Source organism: Lithobates pipiens, unplaced genomic scaffold (assembly GCF_037356315.1).
Source record: "Lithobates pipiens isolate NorthernLeopardFrog02 unplaced genomic scaffold, aLitPip1_a1.2 Scaffold_13, whole genome shotgun sequence".
In the NCBI taxonomy this organism is placed as follows: domain Eukaryota; kingdom Metazoa; phylum Chordata; class Amphibia; order Anura; family Ranidae; genus Lithobates; species Lithobates pipiens.
Window position 1 is genome coordinate 299,350,760 of NW_027507718.1, and position 17,852 is coordinate 299,368,611.

The 17,852-nt window shown below is 40.3% G+C and overlaps 1 protein-coding gene across 1 annotated transcript in view; it reads right to left on the reverse strand.

The window, feature by feature from the left end:
- Positions 1-6,200: 6,200 nt before the first annotated feature.
- The window catches only part of QRFPR (pyroglutamylated RFamide peptide receptor), a 92,364-nt gene continuing 80,712 nt past the window's right edge, over positions 6,201-17,852 (reverse strand). The window contains exons 4-6 of the mRNA XM_077476833.1: positions 17,531-17,766; positions 12,138-12,235; positions 6,201-7,661 (exon numbers count right to left, since the gene is read on the reverse strand). Coding sequence (XP_077332959.1) covers positions 7,291-7,661; positions 12,138-12,235; positions 17,531-17,766 — 705 coding nt within the window. The 3' untranslated portion in view covers positions 6,201-7,290. The remainder of the gene's footprint in view (positions 7,662-12,137; positions 12,236-17,530; positions 17,767-17,852) is intronic.

The window sequence follows — 17,852 nt, forward strand, 5'->3', positions numbered from 1 at the left end:
TGTTGGGCCTCTTTATGTGGCCAGGCTGTGTAACAGTCTCACACATGTGGTATTGCCATACTCAGTAGGAGTAGCAGAATTATGTGTATTTTGGGGTGTCATTTTTGCTATATACATGCTTTGAGTTAAAATATCTTTCCACGTTTTCCGAAGACGTGGAAAAAAAGTCTCATTATGCCTCATAGAATAGACATTGGGGTGTTTTGCTTTCCAAAATTGGGTCATTTTGTGGGTAATTCCACTGTCCTGCTGCTCTAGGCTCTTCACAAATGTAATAGGTTGTAATTGGAATTGGAAGTATGCATATTCTGTGTGTGAGAAATAACTTGTTATGTTATTATGACAATTTTGTGGAAAAAAAAAAGAAAAAAAAGTCTTAATTTCCCAAGATTTGTGTGAAAAAATTACAACTTCAAAAAACTCACCATGCCTCATACTAAATACCTTGGACTGTCTACTTTTCAAAAATGGGTCATTTGGGGGGTATTTGTACTTTCCTGGCATTTCAGGGCCTCAAGAAAGGAGATAGGCCGTCAGTGCATCAGGTGTGATCAGATGTGATCAATTTTCAATGATTTGCACCATAGCTTGTAGATTCTATTACTTTCACAGAGACCAAAAAATATCCACTAATTTGGGTTATTGTTACCAAAGAGATGTAGCAGTATAAATTGTGGGCCAAATTTATGAACAAAAATGACTTGTTTGCCAAATTTTATCATAGAAACTAAAAAAAGTGTTTTTTTTCTAAATTTTCGCTCTTTTTTCACTTATGTCGCAAAAAATAAAGAACCTAGTGGTGATTAAATACCACTAAAAGAAAGCTCTATTTGTATGAAAAAAAAAGATAAAAATGTTGTTTGGGTACAGTGTTGCATGACTGAGTAATTGGCATTCAAAGTTTGAGAGCACTGGAAGCTAAAAAATGGTCTGAGAAGGAAGGGGGTATAAATGTCCTGTATTGAAGTGGTTAAATCAACCTTCAAAAACGATACAGTTAACCTAAAAATATAATTGTGAACATTAAGTAATTGCTAAAAATGACACTAAAATGCAAACAACTCAAAAGACAAGCACTTGTCTTGTCCATGGCAACCACTCAACTTTTTACATTCATCGTCAACCTAACCTGGAGAAAACTTCCTATGGGTTTCTATGGGCTGGATTTTCAGGCTTATAAATAAATAAGCACTTTGAACCTTACATATTATTAATGAAGAAATTAAAATGTGGAGGTCTTCCTAACAAACTCGTTCTTACAAAAAAAAAAATGAATGTAACAGAAAAATGACACCCAAAGTGCAGATCAATACTGGGAAACCCCCAATGCTTTGATATACTATAGTTTTACTAAATGTTTATGGTCTGTTTATAAATGGTAAATATGGCACAGAACAGTTTATTTTCCTGAAGTATGAATTGTTCAAAACTTATAAGAGTCCTAAAAATAAAGGTAGTTGGTTTAAGTGATTTAATAAAGATCCTCAAGTGTGAATTCACTATCTCCAAGAAATAGAATTAATTCTGACATAAAAGGTTGTCTAGTTTTGTAGGATTTGAGTCACCCTAGTGTTGTCACCTGTATGCCATGTCAGGAATTTGGAGTGTGGGGCTGGTTGGAATTCCGGATTTCAAAACAAGGGTGACATTGGACTTGGTTTGAATAATGATGATGTTAAAGAGGAGCTCCCGACTCCTTCGGAAAAAAATAAAAGTCAGCAGCTACAAATACTGCTGCTGACTTTTAATATTAAGACACTTATCTGTCCAGGGATCCAGCGTTGTCTTCACCCGCCGATTTTTCACCACTTCTTGTAAGGGAAAACTTGTGGCTTCACAGCCGGTTCCCTACTGCGCATGCTCTAAGAGCGGTGTGCTTTGTGAATGGCCCAGAGGCATGGGAAGGAGGAGGCGAGCTAAACTCCCGGGTGACTTCACTGCAGTGCGATCAGCCCAGAAGCGGGAGTGGTATCTGTCAAAACCAGGTGCCAAATTTGGCAGTGGGGAGGTGGAGGAGGTAAAAACAGGTTCACATAGCCAAGAAAAGGATGGCCTATCACAGGCTTCAAGACATTTTGTGATATTCTAAGCCAGAGGCCAGTACTTTGATATCATTCAGTTTTAAAATATCCTTTGGAATATGAACCCCTGGGTATTTGGAGATTTGTCATTGGAAGGGGGAGTGTTTTGTAATTGGGTGTGGATATGGGGAGAGATATGTTTAAAGCTTCTGTTTTGTTATAATTTACTTTAAAAAATGTTAGGCAGCTGAATTGATCAAATCCCTTCTGAATGAGTGGAATGAAAATCATTGGAGAAGTAACATAAAGCAGATCATCAGCATAAATTGATATTTTATAGGCATGATCTTATATTTGTATATGTATTTCAGGGTTTTTACATATGGCTTTGCAAAGTGCTCCTTTACAAGTATATAAATGTGGGAAGATAAAGGACAACTCTGTCTTGTTCAGTTGTTTATAGTAGGACAACAGTATGGTTGCCAACCGACCTTTAATTTACAGGCAGCCCATAAATTTCGCCCATTTTCAGGATGCCCGTAAATGTCCGTTACGGGCAGTGGTGCCCAAAAAAAGATGGCTGCAGGCCAACTGTGCTACTGCGCATGTGTCGTTCCGAAGCCTGCCGGGCTCAGGAGAACTCATACACGCTCGGCCAGGCACCACGGGCAGGCGCATGTGCAGTGATGTAATGTCGCCGTGGGTCCGAGGAGGTTGATGATGCCTGTGCCTGTGATGATGCCTGTGCCTGGCCTGGATAGGATTCCGGAATGGAGCACTGACTGACCATCCATCCATCCATCCAGGTCAGTCTGACCTCAGATGTGTATTGTGCTGACCTACCTATACTGAGCCAAGTATGGAGGAGGAGGAGGGAGGACAGAGCGACTGAACAGGATAAGAGCCATCCACAGAGACAGACCCCCCCCCCCCCCGTACCATGTCCGCACAGCCTCTGACCCCTGTACCATGTCCGCACAGCCTCTGACCCCTGTACCATGTCCACACAGCCTCTGACCTCTGTACCATGTAAATGAAGAAATATACCTTTTGACTTTTGTTTGACTTAAACATATTGCTAATAGCACTAGCTACATGTTTATAGTTTACATGTTGATATCTGCACTGTTTAGCACTGAAAACAGACATTGTAGGTACTTTTTTTGCAGTGCCAGTAAAACATGTGGCTCTGTCAGTAAATTTCATGATTTTTGCCAGTGAAAAAATGGTGGCATTTGCAAATTTTGGGGTCCTGCCAGTAAATTTTACTTTGGGGGTTGGCAACACTGCATGCCATTGGTATGAACGTCAGCTGCGAGAGATAGAATTTTGTGAAGCATACTGGAATCTTATCCCAAGTGGCCTGTGGGAAATCCAGCCTAGTTCAAGTGCAATAGACTAGGGATAATTGCAGTGGCCGGTGGTGGTCAAAAATCACTCGCACTTGCTACCCCCCCGCGGCTCACGATCGATCAATCGCGATGATCCACTTGCACTACACACCCCCCCCCGGGGCTCGACAGGTGGTGATCCTTGCACGACCACCACCCCCCAAGCGATCCATGGTCTCCTTACCATATACAGCAAGAGGTGTGGGGAGATAGAGGTGGCAGTGCACTGGTGAATCAATCCAGGGTAGGGCTCTAGGAGAGACTGCTGCTGCTGGGGCCAATTTATGCTTCTCCTCCTGGCCCAACAGGAGGCAGATCCTGAGACCCGTCCCGAGACTCCCAGCCAATCGGGTCTCAGGAGCCACTTTCTGATTGGCCAGGAGCAGAAGCAGGAAGACATCAGCGAATATTAATTTCTTAATGTCCCACAAGTGGATGGGATTGAGGTGCAGTGCTCTGTGCCCCAAGCCTACCTTTTTTAAGTCAATTAGAGCCTCCAGCTCTAATCATGCTTAAAAAAAATCCACATTGAAATATATGTGCTTGGAGATTAGGGGCCGGGCGCATAGATTGGGGGGGGCGGCGGCCCTGCGCCCCTAATGGATGGGCCGCCACTGGATTGGTTTAAGTCTATTGGCAATGACTTTGAAGTATATGTGGACATCTAACAAGTGTCAAAATGTATTTTCTGTAGGAGAGCAAGTCAGCTATTCAAAGTGAAACTTTACCCATAATAATAACAAAAATAATGTTTTTTAGCAAGCAACATACATTCCATGTGAATAATTATGCTACCAAAATTAGTGTGTGCTGTAAATTGCCTCCAGCATTGTTCCTGTCTCTTCTTGCTAGAGGCTGGCATTTTGCTGAAGCCCAAAGTCCCTGAGCAGCAGTAAATCTTTAGGGATCGGCCTCTACAAGTTCAGCACAGTGCCTAAAAATAGAGAGCAACTGAGCACTTCTAGAGCAGGGTGAGATGGTGTATTACTGGATTTTAAATAGTATAAGCACCAGTGGCGTAACTAGAACCTTCAGGGCCCCAATGCAAGAAACCATGAAGGGCCCCCCTGAACCCCAGCCAGGGCCCTTCCCTCCGAGTCCGGCGGTGAAACTCCAGGGCGTGGTCACAGGTATGACCTTTGTGAGCCCTGTAGTTCCACCACTGGTATCAGAAGTTTTTTTTTTAATTATTTTTATTTTATTTTTAGGTGCCCCATTGGGGGACTGTACCTAGGCAGGATGAGGTCCCCGTCCCCAGAAGAGATGAGGTCATTTTCTCCAGGGCAGATGAAGCTACTGCCCCCAGGGGAGAAGGGGTCCCTGTCCCCAGGGGAGGTGGGGGTCCCTGTCCCCACGTGAGAGAGATGGAGGGGGTATGTAATGGTGTGTGGGGGATGGGGTCCTCTCACTCACCATGACCAAGCTGTAGGCCGCGCACTCATCCATGTTGGCCTGGGCTCCATCCAGTGTGCTGGACGAGCGATCAGCATATCTCCCATAAAGACCTTTCATCATCTGTGTATGATGGGGGAGGAGGGGGGCTGGCAGACAAGCCAGGGCTGGGGAAAACAGACATCGGACTGAGCGGCAATGCATGGAACAGGAGAGGGGTACTCTGAGGAGCCGGCTGAGGACAAAGATCATGCGGGGAATGCACAACTGAAGAGCAGCCAGTGCGATAGTCGAGCATGGAGCTCTGCTAGTCACCCTCCAGCCACCCGTGTGCATGGTGCACTGGTACCCCTAGCTGCCTATGCTGCTTCCGGCCATATGTAGAGGGGGCTGCATAGGCCCCCTGCATCACAGGGGCCAGTTGCGGTCAAGACTGCTGCACCCCCTATAGTTACGCCCCTGATAGGCACTTATTTTTAAGCTATACTGGCAAAGGGCACAAGCCTGGACTGACCTAGCAGGACTTAACTTTCTGACTAAATTTCCACTTTAAGGACATTGACATTTTGTTTCCATGACCATGTCTGTTCATGTACATTCCTCTCTTTCAAGGAGAGATACACATGGGCACTGCCAGACCATAAAAAACGTTTGCTATGGTGGACTTTGGGGATAAGGTAAAATCATGACTGGTGAGGGAAAACAATCTATTCTGTCATATGCAATGTGAACTGATGAGATGGCGTAAACTTTATCATTAGATTGAGACAATCTCCTAATATCCACAAGATTCTAGGCCCGTGTATGTGGACTTCCATGTGCCTACGAGTCCATATCAGGATCTAGTTAAAATTCCTGACTTTAAAAATGACCACATCCATCAATTTCTGAATGCCACACTATTAGATTGGGAAATAGTACACTCATGAGGAAATCTGTTTGCTGCTTTGCAAAACTTCTCATCTCTTTGTGCGACCTCACTGAAGAAGCTTCCATTTTTATTATTAGAATGTTTGCATATTGAAATTGCCATACAACTTAAAAATATAATATTTATAAAAACAAAAGATCTGATCAGTTTTACTTCTGTCACATATTTCTGTCCTAAAGTATAACTAAGTTAGAGGAAAAGGTGGTGCTCAGTGGGTCTATCAAGTAGAATTAACCCACATCCCTATTAAATATGGACAATTGGAAAGGTGGTCCTCTTGTGGGACTTTAAATGGGGAAAAAAAGCTACTTTAATGTAGTATGCGTATGTGTTTTATTTTAAACAAGGTAAGAAAAGAATTATGAGAAATAAAAATCTACAAAATACATAAACAAATAATACATATTGTTCGTGTTTATGTATTTTGTAGATTTGTATTACTCATAATTCTTTTTTTACCTTGTTTCAAATAAAACACACATTACTACCTTAAAAGTAGCTTTTTCCCATTTAAAGTCCAACAAGCGGAACACCTTTCCATTTGTCCATAAAGTATAACTAAAGGCAAAACTTTTTTTTCTAGATTTGGATAGAGTGAAGAAGGATTAGAACCTCTTTCAAATTGTTATTGCTGTCTGTGACCCCATTAGGGAGACTCGCCCCCTCTATTTGTCCCATTTACCATTATCATTAAAAATGAAAGTAAAAGAAAATGCCAAATTTTGGGTTGTCCTCCGTAATAGAAGAGACATCTCCCAATAGGAGCACTAGTTCTGGTGATCCCCAAGGAATTCCCATCATTTGAAATGATTTCCTCCTACCTCCTATTTGGCTATGGCACAGGAAATGAAGGGAAATCTCCCCTATGGGACATAGATGGAAAAAAAACACAGGGGTTATATCCCTCCATTACTCTATCCAAAATACAAAAAAAGTGTTGCCTATATATTTTTTTATTCCCAAGATAAAATTTCTGATTATAATGGGCTTATGGTATCCAAAGAATAGCAATGAGCATACATTTCTTATGAATACATTTTCCGAAAAAATAAATAAAATATTCTGTTTAAGTACAGTATAAGTAAAACCCTTAAAGGAGATTTAAGCCTTGGGGGGGAGGATGCGATTTTACACCATCCTGGCTAAATACACATTTGCTAACCTTATAGACATTATAACCACAGGCCTTAGATGCTTTTATTTGAAGAGATTTATAAAACACAGTTAATCTCATATAAATGACAAAATAATAACATTCATTCAGATGATTGTACAAGTGTCATAAAATTATAGAAATTTAGTTACTTGATATTGTCTGCACATTTGATGTGCTGCTGAGTCCATTGTATGCTGTACGACATTTTAGGCTGAAAAAATCTCAACAGTAAGTGTAGCATAGTAATCACTTTTTTCAAGTTCAAATCTGTCACAAACACATTTACTGATAGATTTTAGTCGTTCCGGAACCTGTGAATGATATCTATAGCTCTTTTATATACAGGAAATGGGTGCTTTGTAAATGAAAATGGCAAATCATTTTTGCGAGTTTACATGCTCACGAATTAACAATGAGTTCGGAGGAAAACAAGTGAAGATGTCTTTTTGAGGTCTTTTTAGAAATAGGTTGCTCAAAAAATTTCACCTCAATATTGCCTTCACTAAAAGCTTCTCTCCTGGTCTCTTCACTTGTATTGTCTCTTGATTTTTGTCGAGTTAATGTAATGCCAGAGTTTCCAGGTCTCCTTGAGGGTGAAGAGGAGTCTTTTATGAAACAAAAACATATGGCTGACAAGAAGTTTTTTTTAAAGTTTTCATTCATAAAAGCATATACAATTGGATTGCAAATTGAGTTGAAAAATCCAATAATTTGCACAACAGCAAATATTATCTTGATTGTGACATCATCATAGTCATTTTCAAAATTACCTGCAAAAAAATTGCCTTAGTAAAACGTTGTCAAAAGGAAGTTACCATTTTTTTGTGCTTTTTCGCTTTTCTTATATTGCTATTTCATTCCATCATTTTGTATACACCCTTTTTCAACATGCAATGCCTCCTAGACAGTGTCATTCTCAATTCAGACCTGAGAGACCTTTACAAATTTGTATTCCTTATATATACAGTGTGGCACTAGCTATATATATGTGTGTATATATATATATATATATATATGTATATGTGTGTGTGTGTGTATATATATATATATATATATATATATATATATATATATGTATGTATGTATGTATGTATGTATGTGTATATATATATATATATATATATATATGTATGTGTATATATATATATATATATGTATATATATATATATATATATATATATATATATATATATATATATATATATATATATATATATATATATATATATATATATATATATATGTATGTGTGTATATATATATATATATATATATATATATATATATATATATATATATATATATATATATATATATATACAGTATCTCACAAATGTGAGTACACCCCTCACATTTTTGTAAATATTTTATTATATCTTTTCATGTGACAACACTGAAGAAATGACACGTTGCTACAATGTAAAGTGTACAGCTTGTAAAGCAGTATAAATTTGCTGTCCCCTCAAAATAACCCAATACACAGGCATTAATGTGTAAACCGCTGGCAACAAATATCAGTACACCCCTAAGTGAAAATGTCCAAATTGGGCCAAATTAGCTATTTTCCCTACCCAGTGTCATGTAACTCATTAGTGCTACAAGGTCTCAGGTGTAAAAGGGGTGCAGGTGTTAAATTTGGTGTTATAGCTCTTACTCTCTCATACTGGTCACTGGACGTTCAACATGGCACCTCATGGCAAAGAACTCTCTGAGGATCTGAAAAAAAAAATGAATCGTTGCTTTACATGAAGATGGCCTAGACTATAGGAAGGTGGCCAAGACCCTGAAACTGAGCTGCAGCATGGTGGCCAAGACCATACAGCAGTTCAGCAGGACAGGTTCCACTCAGAAAAGGCCTTGCCATGGTCGATCAAAGAAGTTGAGTGCACATGCTCAGTGTCATATCCAGAGGTTGTCTTTGGGAAATAGACGTATGAGTGCTGCTAGCATTGCTGCAGAGGGTTGAAGGGGTGGGGGATCAGCCTGTCAGTGCTCAGAACATACACCACACACTGCATCAAATTGGTCTGCATGGCTGTCGTCCCAGAAGGAAGCCTCTTCTAAAGATGAGAGCACAAGAAAGCCCAAAAACAGTTTGCTGAGCACAAGCAGACTAAGGACATGGATTACTGCAACCATGTCCTGTGGTCTGATGAGTCCAAGATAAACTTATTTGGTTCAGATGGTGTCAAGCATGTGTGGCGGCAACCAGTATAAAGACAAGTGTGTCTTGTCTACAGTCAAGCATGGTGGTGGGAGTGTTATGGTCTGGGGCTGCAGGAGTGGGCACTGGGGAGCTACAGTTCATTGAGGGAACCATGAATGCCAACATGTACTGTGACATACTGAAGCAGTACATGATCCCCTCCCTTCGGAGACTGGGCTGCAGGGCAGTATTCCAACATGATAACGACCCCAAACACCTCCAAGATGACCACTGCCTTGCTAAAGAAGCCGATGGTAAAGGTGATGGACTGGCCAAGCATGTCTCCAGACCTAATCCCTATTGAGCATCTGTGGGGCATCCTTAAGAATAGAAGGTGGAGGAGTGCAAGGTCTCTAACATCCACCAGCTCCATGATGTCATCATGGAAGAGTGGAAGAGGACTCCAGTGGCAACCTGTTACGCTCTTGTAAACATCATGCCCAAGTGGGTTAAGGTAGTGCTGGAAAATAATGGTGGTCACACAAAAAAATTGACACTTTGGGCCCGATTTGGACATATTCACTTAGGGGTGTGCTCACTTTTGTTGCCAGAGGTTTAGATATTAATGGCTGTGTGTTTAGTTATTCTGAGGGGACAGAAAACTGACACTGTTTTACAAGCTGTATACCCACTACTTTGCATTGTAGGAAAGTGTAATTTCTTCAATCACATGAAAAAATATAATAAAATATTTTTAAAAAGTGTGAGGGGTGTACTCACTCTTGTGAGATACTGTATATCTATGTATATATATAGATAGAGATATAGATTTATATTGATAGTATACACATTCCACATATACATGCAGTATATATAGTATATACATTTATATAATGTATTTTATCAATATAATGAAATTAGACCCACTATAACTTCCTACAGCCTAAAGAAAATCCGACAAATAGTGGTGCTATAATTATTCAGGACAAACAATAATTGACAGAAAATATTTAAAAATATTGGGTATTATGATAATGAGGACACACATAAAATTACCGACATTAAGTACCACCAAGGTCAATAATGTTCTTATAGACAGACAAGATACACAGTGGTATAGGACTTGGGGTAGTACTGGGTTAACAAAAGTGGATGTCTACACTTTGATAATGTCAGGTCTTTCATTTAACTTTATTGTTCCAAACAAAGCAAACTGCAGTCCCGCTTGGGACTACCCCACTTTGACGCATTTCATCCTTATGCAGGACTAATCATTGCGATCTCTGTGATGTAGACTGCATAAAAGTGAAACATGTCAAAGTGGAGTGCTTCCAGGCAGGGTTGTAGGGTGCTTTGTCTGGTACAATAAAGTTGGATGAAAGATCTAACACTGTCAGAGTGTGCCCATTCATTTTAGCTGGCACTATACCCAGAGCCTGGATGAACTTCTATTTGGTTTGCACCTATTATTCCAGGGGCTAAGTACTGACAATAAGTGGAGTAGCGACATCTATTTGCCTTCGGAACTGAGATATCAGGGGGAAATACTAGGGATGATGCTAGATCTTTTCTACCCTACTGTAAACGTTACATTTACATCTAGTAGTGTGCTTGCCTGTATCATTAAACTGTGTCTGGTAATGTGACATTAGTTTTGTATGCTGTGTATTTTGGTATGCTCACAGTGATTTAATAAGGTTGGGGAAGTGGTACATAACAAGAGGGAAATGTCCAGCAAAGAAGAAGGGATTCGTTCCACAACCATTTATTCATAACAAGTCCTTCAGTTCATAGTCCATATAAAAAGATTATAGCAATGTGATCGGTTGTGTAACCATAAAATGTCCATTAACAAGCGGAAGCCCCCACAAGGGGATTAGAAGCAAAATCCGTCAGGAGCAACAAAGTATAAAAGAGAAGAGAGGCATCTCAAAGTGTAGCAATATGTTGCTAAATGTCGTACCTTCATTAAATGTAACCATCTAGCTACACTTGGAGGCGCCTCTCTATACTCATTTGTGACCTGACGCTACTTGTATATCAAGACACCGCTTGTATACCAAGTCCAAATTTATCTAAAAATGTAGCTTGTCTTGCAAAACGCTCTCAAACCAAGTTACTGTAAACCCAATTCCATTGCATAACAGTAGCCTATTTAAGAAAACTAAAGGCCCACTTCAAAAAAACTTTATCACAAATATAGGGATCTTTATTTTAGCCACATGGCTGTAATTTTCAAATCTCAATGGAATGGGCCTAACCATCATTTTTTTTTCTTTTTTAATAACCGTGATGTGTCAGCAATGCAAACCAAGCCTTACACATAAGTTATTTGTTTAGTGGCATAAAGATGTATCGTACCCCCTAGACTTAAGCCTCATACACATGATCGAATTGTTGGCCAACAAAGAGTCAGACTTTGGTCCGAAGGGCCTGTGCCAGGAACTTGTCTTGCATACAAACAGTATATAATTGTCGGCCAACAAACATGAACGTAGTGCCGTACTACAAGCAATTTCAGCTCGTGAGCGCCACCCTTTGGGCATCTTCTGCTAATGTCGTGTTTGGTGAGCATTGATTCCGAGCATGCGTGTTTGTACTTTTAACTTTTATGTACTACACTCGATAGGAAAATCTGACAACAGAACGTTGTCTGACAAAAATTTACTAGCCTGCCATCCAACATTTGATGGCGGAAAGCCAACAATTGTCTGATGGAGCGTACTAATGGTCTTATTTTAGGCAAATAGTCTGTCATAACACAATTCCTGTACAACAATCCGATTGTGTGTACGAGGCAATTGTGAAAATCCGACAATTGTGTACCGTTTGTATGCAAGACAAGTTCACGACACAGGCCCTTCCGACAAAAGTCTGACGCTTTGTTGGCCAAAAATCCAATCGTGTGTACGAGGCTTAGTTCTAGTTTTGGTCAGTTTATATGTGAACAATTTAAGTTTCTTTTAGCAATTTTCAAGAACCCACTAGATAAAAATGTGTCTTCTCATTATGTGAGTTCTTTACAAGCACTGGAGGAAGAAAATCCTTAAAAATAGGATCAAGCATTATCACTAACTAAAAGACATAGCAGTTACTTACTGTATTCTATCATCATGTGCACAACATGAAACGGTGCCCAGCAGACTGTAAAAAGCACAACCACTGTTATCATCATAATGATTGCTCGTTTCTTCTTCCTAGTATGAAAATGGTTGCGGATTAATCAAGATCATGTATCATGCAATTTGTATAAACAAGTCTTTATCTTAATTGTTTGTACATTTATCTGTTTACACACACACACACACACACACACACACACACATATATATATATATATATATATATATATATATATATATATATATACTGATTTCTATAACACACTTTTTAAAGGATGTTGTACGTTTTTGTCTGGCAGTTCTGTGAGGTTCTCTTCAGCCACCCAGTGGTCAGTAGTGGCATCACATCCCAGCTGTGCCTTGTTGTGCTGTCCTGTGCTTGATCTGCTCTTGGTTTTACCTCTTACAAATTCATACAGTATATAATCTAGTGAGTAGCCCCAGGATAGACAGGCTGAAGCTTGAAGCTTGGAAACGCATCCCTGTATCCTACTGCACATATGAACGTCAGCTAGATAGGGTGGTCTCTGGTTCCGGGTTTGTGCATCAATAACAGTATTTCTTCAGTGACAGCGGCTTTATTCGATCAGTGCTCTCTTATACCCTTGCTGGTGGCCAAAGCAGGGGTCCTGGTTCACACTTCATCACTACCGACGTCCAGGTGACCCAGACTGTTATGTATAGCGCATGCCATCTTTGTGAGGACAATTTTATTAATTTAATAAATGCTTAATATACTGCGCTATGGGTTTTTTGAACTCTTGTTTTTCCTACTGTTTTACAGTTCCAATGAAACTTGCCATATCTGTGTGATATAATTATCCTGTATAATCAGTGGCACCATCGATTGGCCATAATGCATTTCCTTCATTGAGGTAATGAAAAACAAATACCATACTATGGCCACTACATGGCACTAACAATTATAGGAGATAACTACATTGCACGCAATACAGAGAGTTTTTTTGGAGCTGTGCAGATGTGTGTCCTATTTTTTCAGCAAGCTTTGTACACATAGACCCCATAAACTCAGTGGACAGAAACATTGAGTTTAAAGGGAAGAGGCGAGGAACAAGAAATTACCCATTTAGAACTGTGTTACATATTAAGGATGATGATGAATTGGACAATGAGGCCAACAGAGAATCAACCCACGCAGACTAGTATCTGCTTTTTTCACTCTCACCACCCACTGTAAAACAAGCTGCAGGTCAGAGTCTAAAGACAAAGAACATGGAAATCTCAGAAGTTCTTTCAAAGTTTGTGGCTATCCAGATCAGGCTTTTACTATATATCCAAAGGGTCAAGTGAAAAACATGGAACCATTATGAAAAGCAGTCCACATGCAGTTTTATAGCCATCCAATATATAGCTGGTGTGTAGGAAAATCTCAGAAGAATCTTTAACAAACATCACATTCTTATGTCCTTCAAGCCAAACAATACACAGAAGCTTGAACATCCAAAAACCTAACACTCCGACGTAACCTCAATAACTTGATATACAGTATGCAGTCCAAATAAGTGAAAAATAGAAGACCTATAATTTGGGAAGACAAAACAACCCAACGTAGAAAGGCAAATTCTACAGGGAACTACAGAAAATACAAATTCTTCCAATTAGCTAAAGCAAATGTAATTAACTAAATTATATTTAGTTTGATAAAGCATTGTGTATTATAAACATTTCAAATGGTCTTTTTTAAAAAGACATTAGAGATAGATAATAGAGATACCTTTGGCAGCCCTCCCTGTCTGGATGTACAGATTCAGACTCTACAGGCTTGTAAGTATTCATAGGGATGAGTTCACATTTCTTTACCTATATGTATATACTTCTCCCAGAAATGGTTTCAACCATAGTACAGATTTATTTATTTACGTTTTGTTGTAGACCCAAGTGCACCTGTCCCTGAAGAGTGTAATTTTATATAAATTAAATGGAAAGTTTGTACAAAGTCCAATCATGTGTATGAGGCTTTACAGGGTCACAATGCAAGGGCACAGTTGTGAAACAGGGACAGTGTTGTCATGAGAAAACAGGAAGTAACTGAAAAATGACCTTTGTAGAAGGATCACCAGGTACAGTATGATTTTAAAAAGCTGCAAAATTTAAATGGGGGAAATTACTTTTGAAATATTAACATAGTAAAGCTTATATACTGTAAGATTTTATTGAATGGGTTTACTATACTTAAAAGCCCCACTCTGGGTAAAATCTTCCTACCACCCCTCCCTCTCCGCCTCCTTCAACTCATCCTGCCAGGCTTAGTGGTTTGCTTACCCTGTGAAGCCAGCTCTACTCACCTAAATCCCCCATCCAGGTCCCACATGGCTGCTGTTTCCAGGTGGAAATCCCAGCGCTTCAATGGCCCCTTGAGATCCCTGGTCCTCTTCACTCCCTTCCACTGACATCAACCTTCTCTTTGATCCTGAATGGACCCCAACACTGGCCATTCAATAGGAAGTGTTCCTTTCATGCAAGCAGTGTTGTGGACACACAAAGAAAGACCCATGCATGAAGTAAAACAGAACAGGAGAAGACTTGGGGTCAGAGCATCACATGCCTGTGGGTATGTTTAAAAGGGCTTTTTAATAGTTTTTTTTTTTTTATATAGTGATTAGTTAGATGTCTGGTGTTTAGAGAGGGGGTGCTGAGTTTGGTACCTTATATTGGGAGGAAATATTCGCACAGAGGAGGCTCTAGGCTTTGTGAGGCCTTAGGCAAAACTTAGACAAGACGCCCAACTCACGCCCAATTAACACCAACATGGAGGAGGTCTTACTATAATCCCATTTTTAAAATCCACTATAGAGGTATATTCTATTGAATCTGTTGCAGCATTACTTATAGACAATAACATTTCTGCTACTATGAACGACCTAAATTTGGCAGATGTGTCTATATTTCTAATTAAAGTGTTCCGTGAATCTGATGCATGGCGGTAGCATCCACACCACCAGTACTGTGTTGAAAATGCCTTCTAGATCACCCCAATATTTCCTCGGGAACTTCCCACTCCTGACACCAGGAACTGCAGGTGCAGAGGGGAGGGAAAGCTGAGCACTTGCCCTCCCACCTCTCACTGTTACACCTTAGACCCCTCTTTATCCTAAGCCCTTACCAAGAAAGATCAGGCTACCTCACCCTCCAAGTCCGGTTCACTTTCTCTTCTATACATTCCAGTTAATCCAATCCCCCTTCCTCCTCTTCCCTTCCACACTTTTCTCTCGTTCTTCCCTTAGGCACGAGGCACGTACTCTCCATGACGTCAGGGAAGGAAGCGCGGGAGCACACAGTTTATAGCGCACCAATGTGCTTTATATACCAAATCTTGCACAGTTTGGTTACAGCAACAAACAAACTGTTCTTCAATACTAGTATAAGAAATCCAGATAATATACAATTTCAATGTGTACAGTATATGTTACTGGAGTAACATGGCGTAACTAGAACCTTCAGGGCCCCGATCCAAGAAACCACAAAGGGCCCCCCTGACCCCCGGACAGGGCCCTTTCCTCTGAGCTTGGTGGCGGAACGCAAGTACAATGTTTTTGTGGTAGTTCTGTCACTGGTGTCAGTAGTTTTTTATTTTAATTTTTTGACCATTCTGTGCAGACAGGAATAGCTCTGTACAGAGGCTTCCCGTTCATTCACAAACTGAAGCATAGGAAACACAGTTTACTATGTTTCAGTTATGAATAGACAGTCAGTGATCGGTATGGATCATTGACTCTCCTTTCAGAAAAGGCTTCATCCAGACAGATCCCCTGCAGCAGCGGCCGAAGAGGGGAGAACCCGGCAGAGCTGTGGGGACAAGGGGGGGGGGGGGCAGAAAAAAGCACAGGGGGGCTGGAGAGCACAGTACACAGGGGGCAGCAAAAAGAAGCTGCATAGGAGAAACTGTGTGGGTGGCTGTATATAAACATATAAAGGAACTGATCTCTCTCCATTTCCCCACTGCTTCTCCTCCTCTCCCTCCCGCAGGAAAATGGAGAGATCGGTTCCTCTATGCGAATGTTTCTCAATCTTTTTCCAATCAGGGCACCCTTGAAGTATACCCCTAGGTGAATGGGGCTGCACTGCGGCCACCCCGCAACTGTGTGCATTGCACGCAGTTGCAGCATAGTGATGTTGCATTTGGGGGTTAAAACAGGTGAGGAGACAACATACCTCTTTACCGCCTGTCAAATGTCTCTGAAAAAGCGATCTGAGCATGGATCACTTTTCAGAGGAATGGCATTTTCTTACTGGTAAGCAGTAAAAAAAAAAAAAAAATCTGTTCTGATTGTACATATATGGGGGTCAGGATTAAAAGTAATGTACATACATACACACACATGTTTGCACATACACACACACACACACACACACACACACACACACATATATAAACACACACATACATGTACACACATATACATATACACACACATATAAAAACACATATATATACATGTACACACACATATAAACACACACATACACACACACACACATACATACATTTACACACACACACATACATATATATAAACACACATACACACATGTACACACACACACACACATACATGTGCACACACACACACACATATATATATATAAACACATATACAGTATAAACACACATACATGCACACACATACATGGGTAGCCTAAAGACAGATAAAAAAACATCAGTTTTTTACCTTTGCTCTTCCTGCCGGGTACTGCACTGTAAGGAGAGGCAGAGAGCACAGCACACACTGCTTTCACTTTAGGTGTAAACAGTGTGATGAGCTCCCCGCAGTGCCAATTTACAGTACAGCTGAGGATCACGAAGCTCAGTCTCAGCCGCTCTTCCTATCTAGCCTCCTGTAGCATGGGGCCTGGTTGCAAAGGCGCCCCTTCAACACCTGTGCGCCCCTGTGAAGGATAGATTCCATTACTAGGGGTAGCATCCCTTCTTTGAATAGGCAGAGGATGTTTCTGCAGTCTGCTCTGGCTTCACAATTGTGCTTTGGCTTCTCACAAGCAGGTTCCTCTATCTATCACACATTAACCATATGTGCACCATAATGATGTGGGGGTTCCTTAATTAATAGGTTCCCTTACCGAAGATGGCCACAAAAGTATCTTGAAGCTTTGGTGTCCAATCAGACTACCTTCCTCTTTCAAGGCACTGCACAGAATTTCTAACGGCCCAATTTCTTTACAAGGCAACCCTTCCCATGCAATAGTGGCACTAGGCCACCTACAGGTGGGAAGTCCAATTGCACCTCACTACAAGTGGACAGAAGGGTTAGGGGTGAGGTTATTTTATCTTGGAGTGGGGCTTTAATTGACCATGATTGGTCACCCAAATAAATAAATAATGATAAAACTAACCTGGCTATTTTAGACATCTCATTGCCATGGATAGTTTGAAGCACTGATGCATCTCCAACTCGTTTCTTAATCCAAAGTTCATAGCCAATTTTACTGTAGAGCAGAAGCATCAATGTTAGTGGAAGGAGAAACAGGATCACTAGAATAAAGGTTGTGTAGATTTTCTGGTGAACAAGTCTGTTCCATTTTTCCAAGCAGCAAACGTATTGTTTTTCATACAAAAAGTCATATTTAATCTGAAATACAACAATAAAAACGTTAGAAACTATTCATGGAATAAATAAAATATACAAAATACCATGTAAACAATTATTATATTATT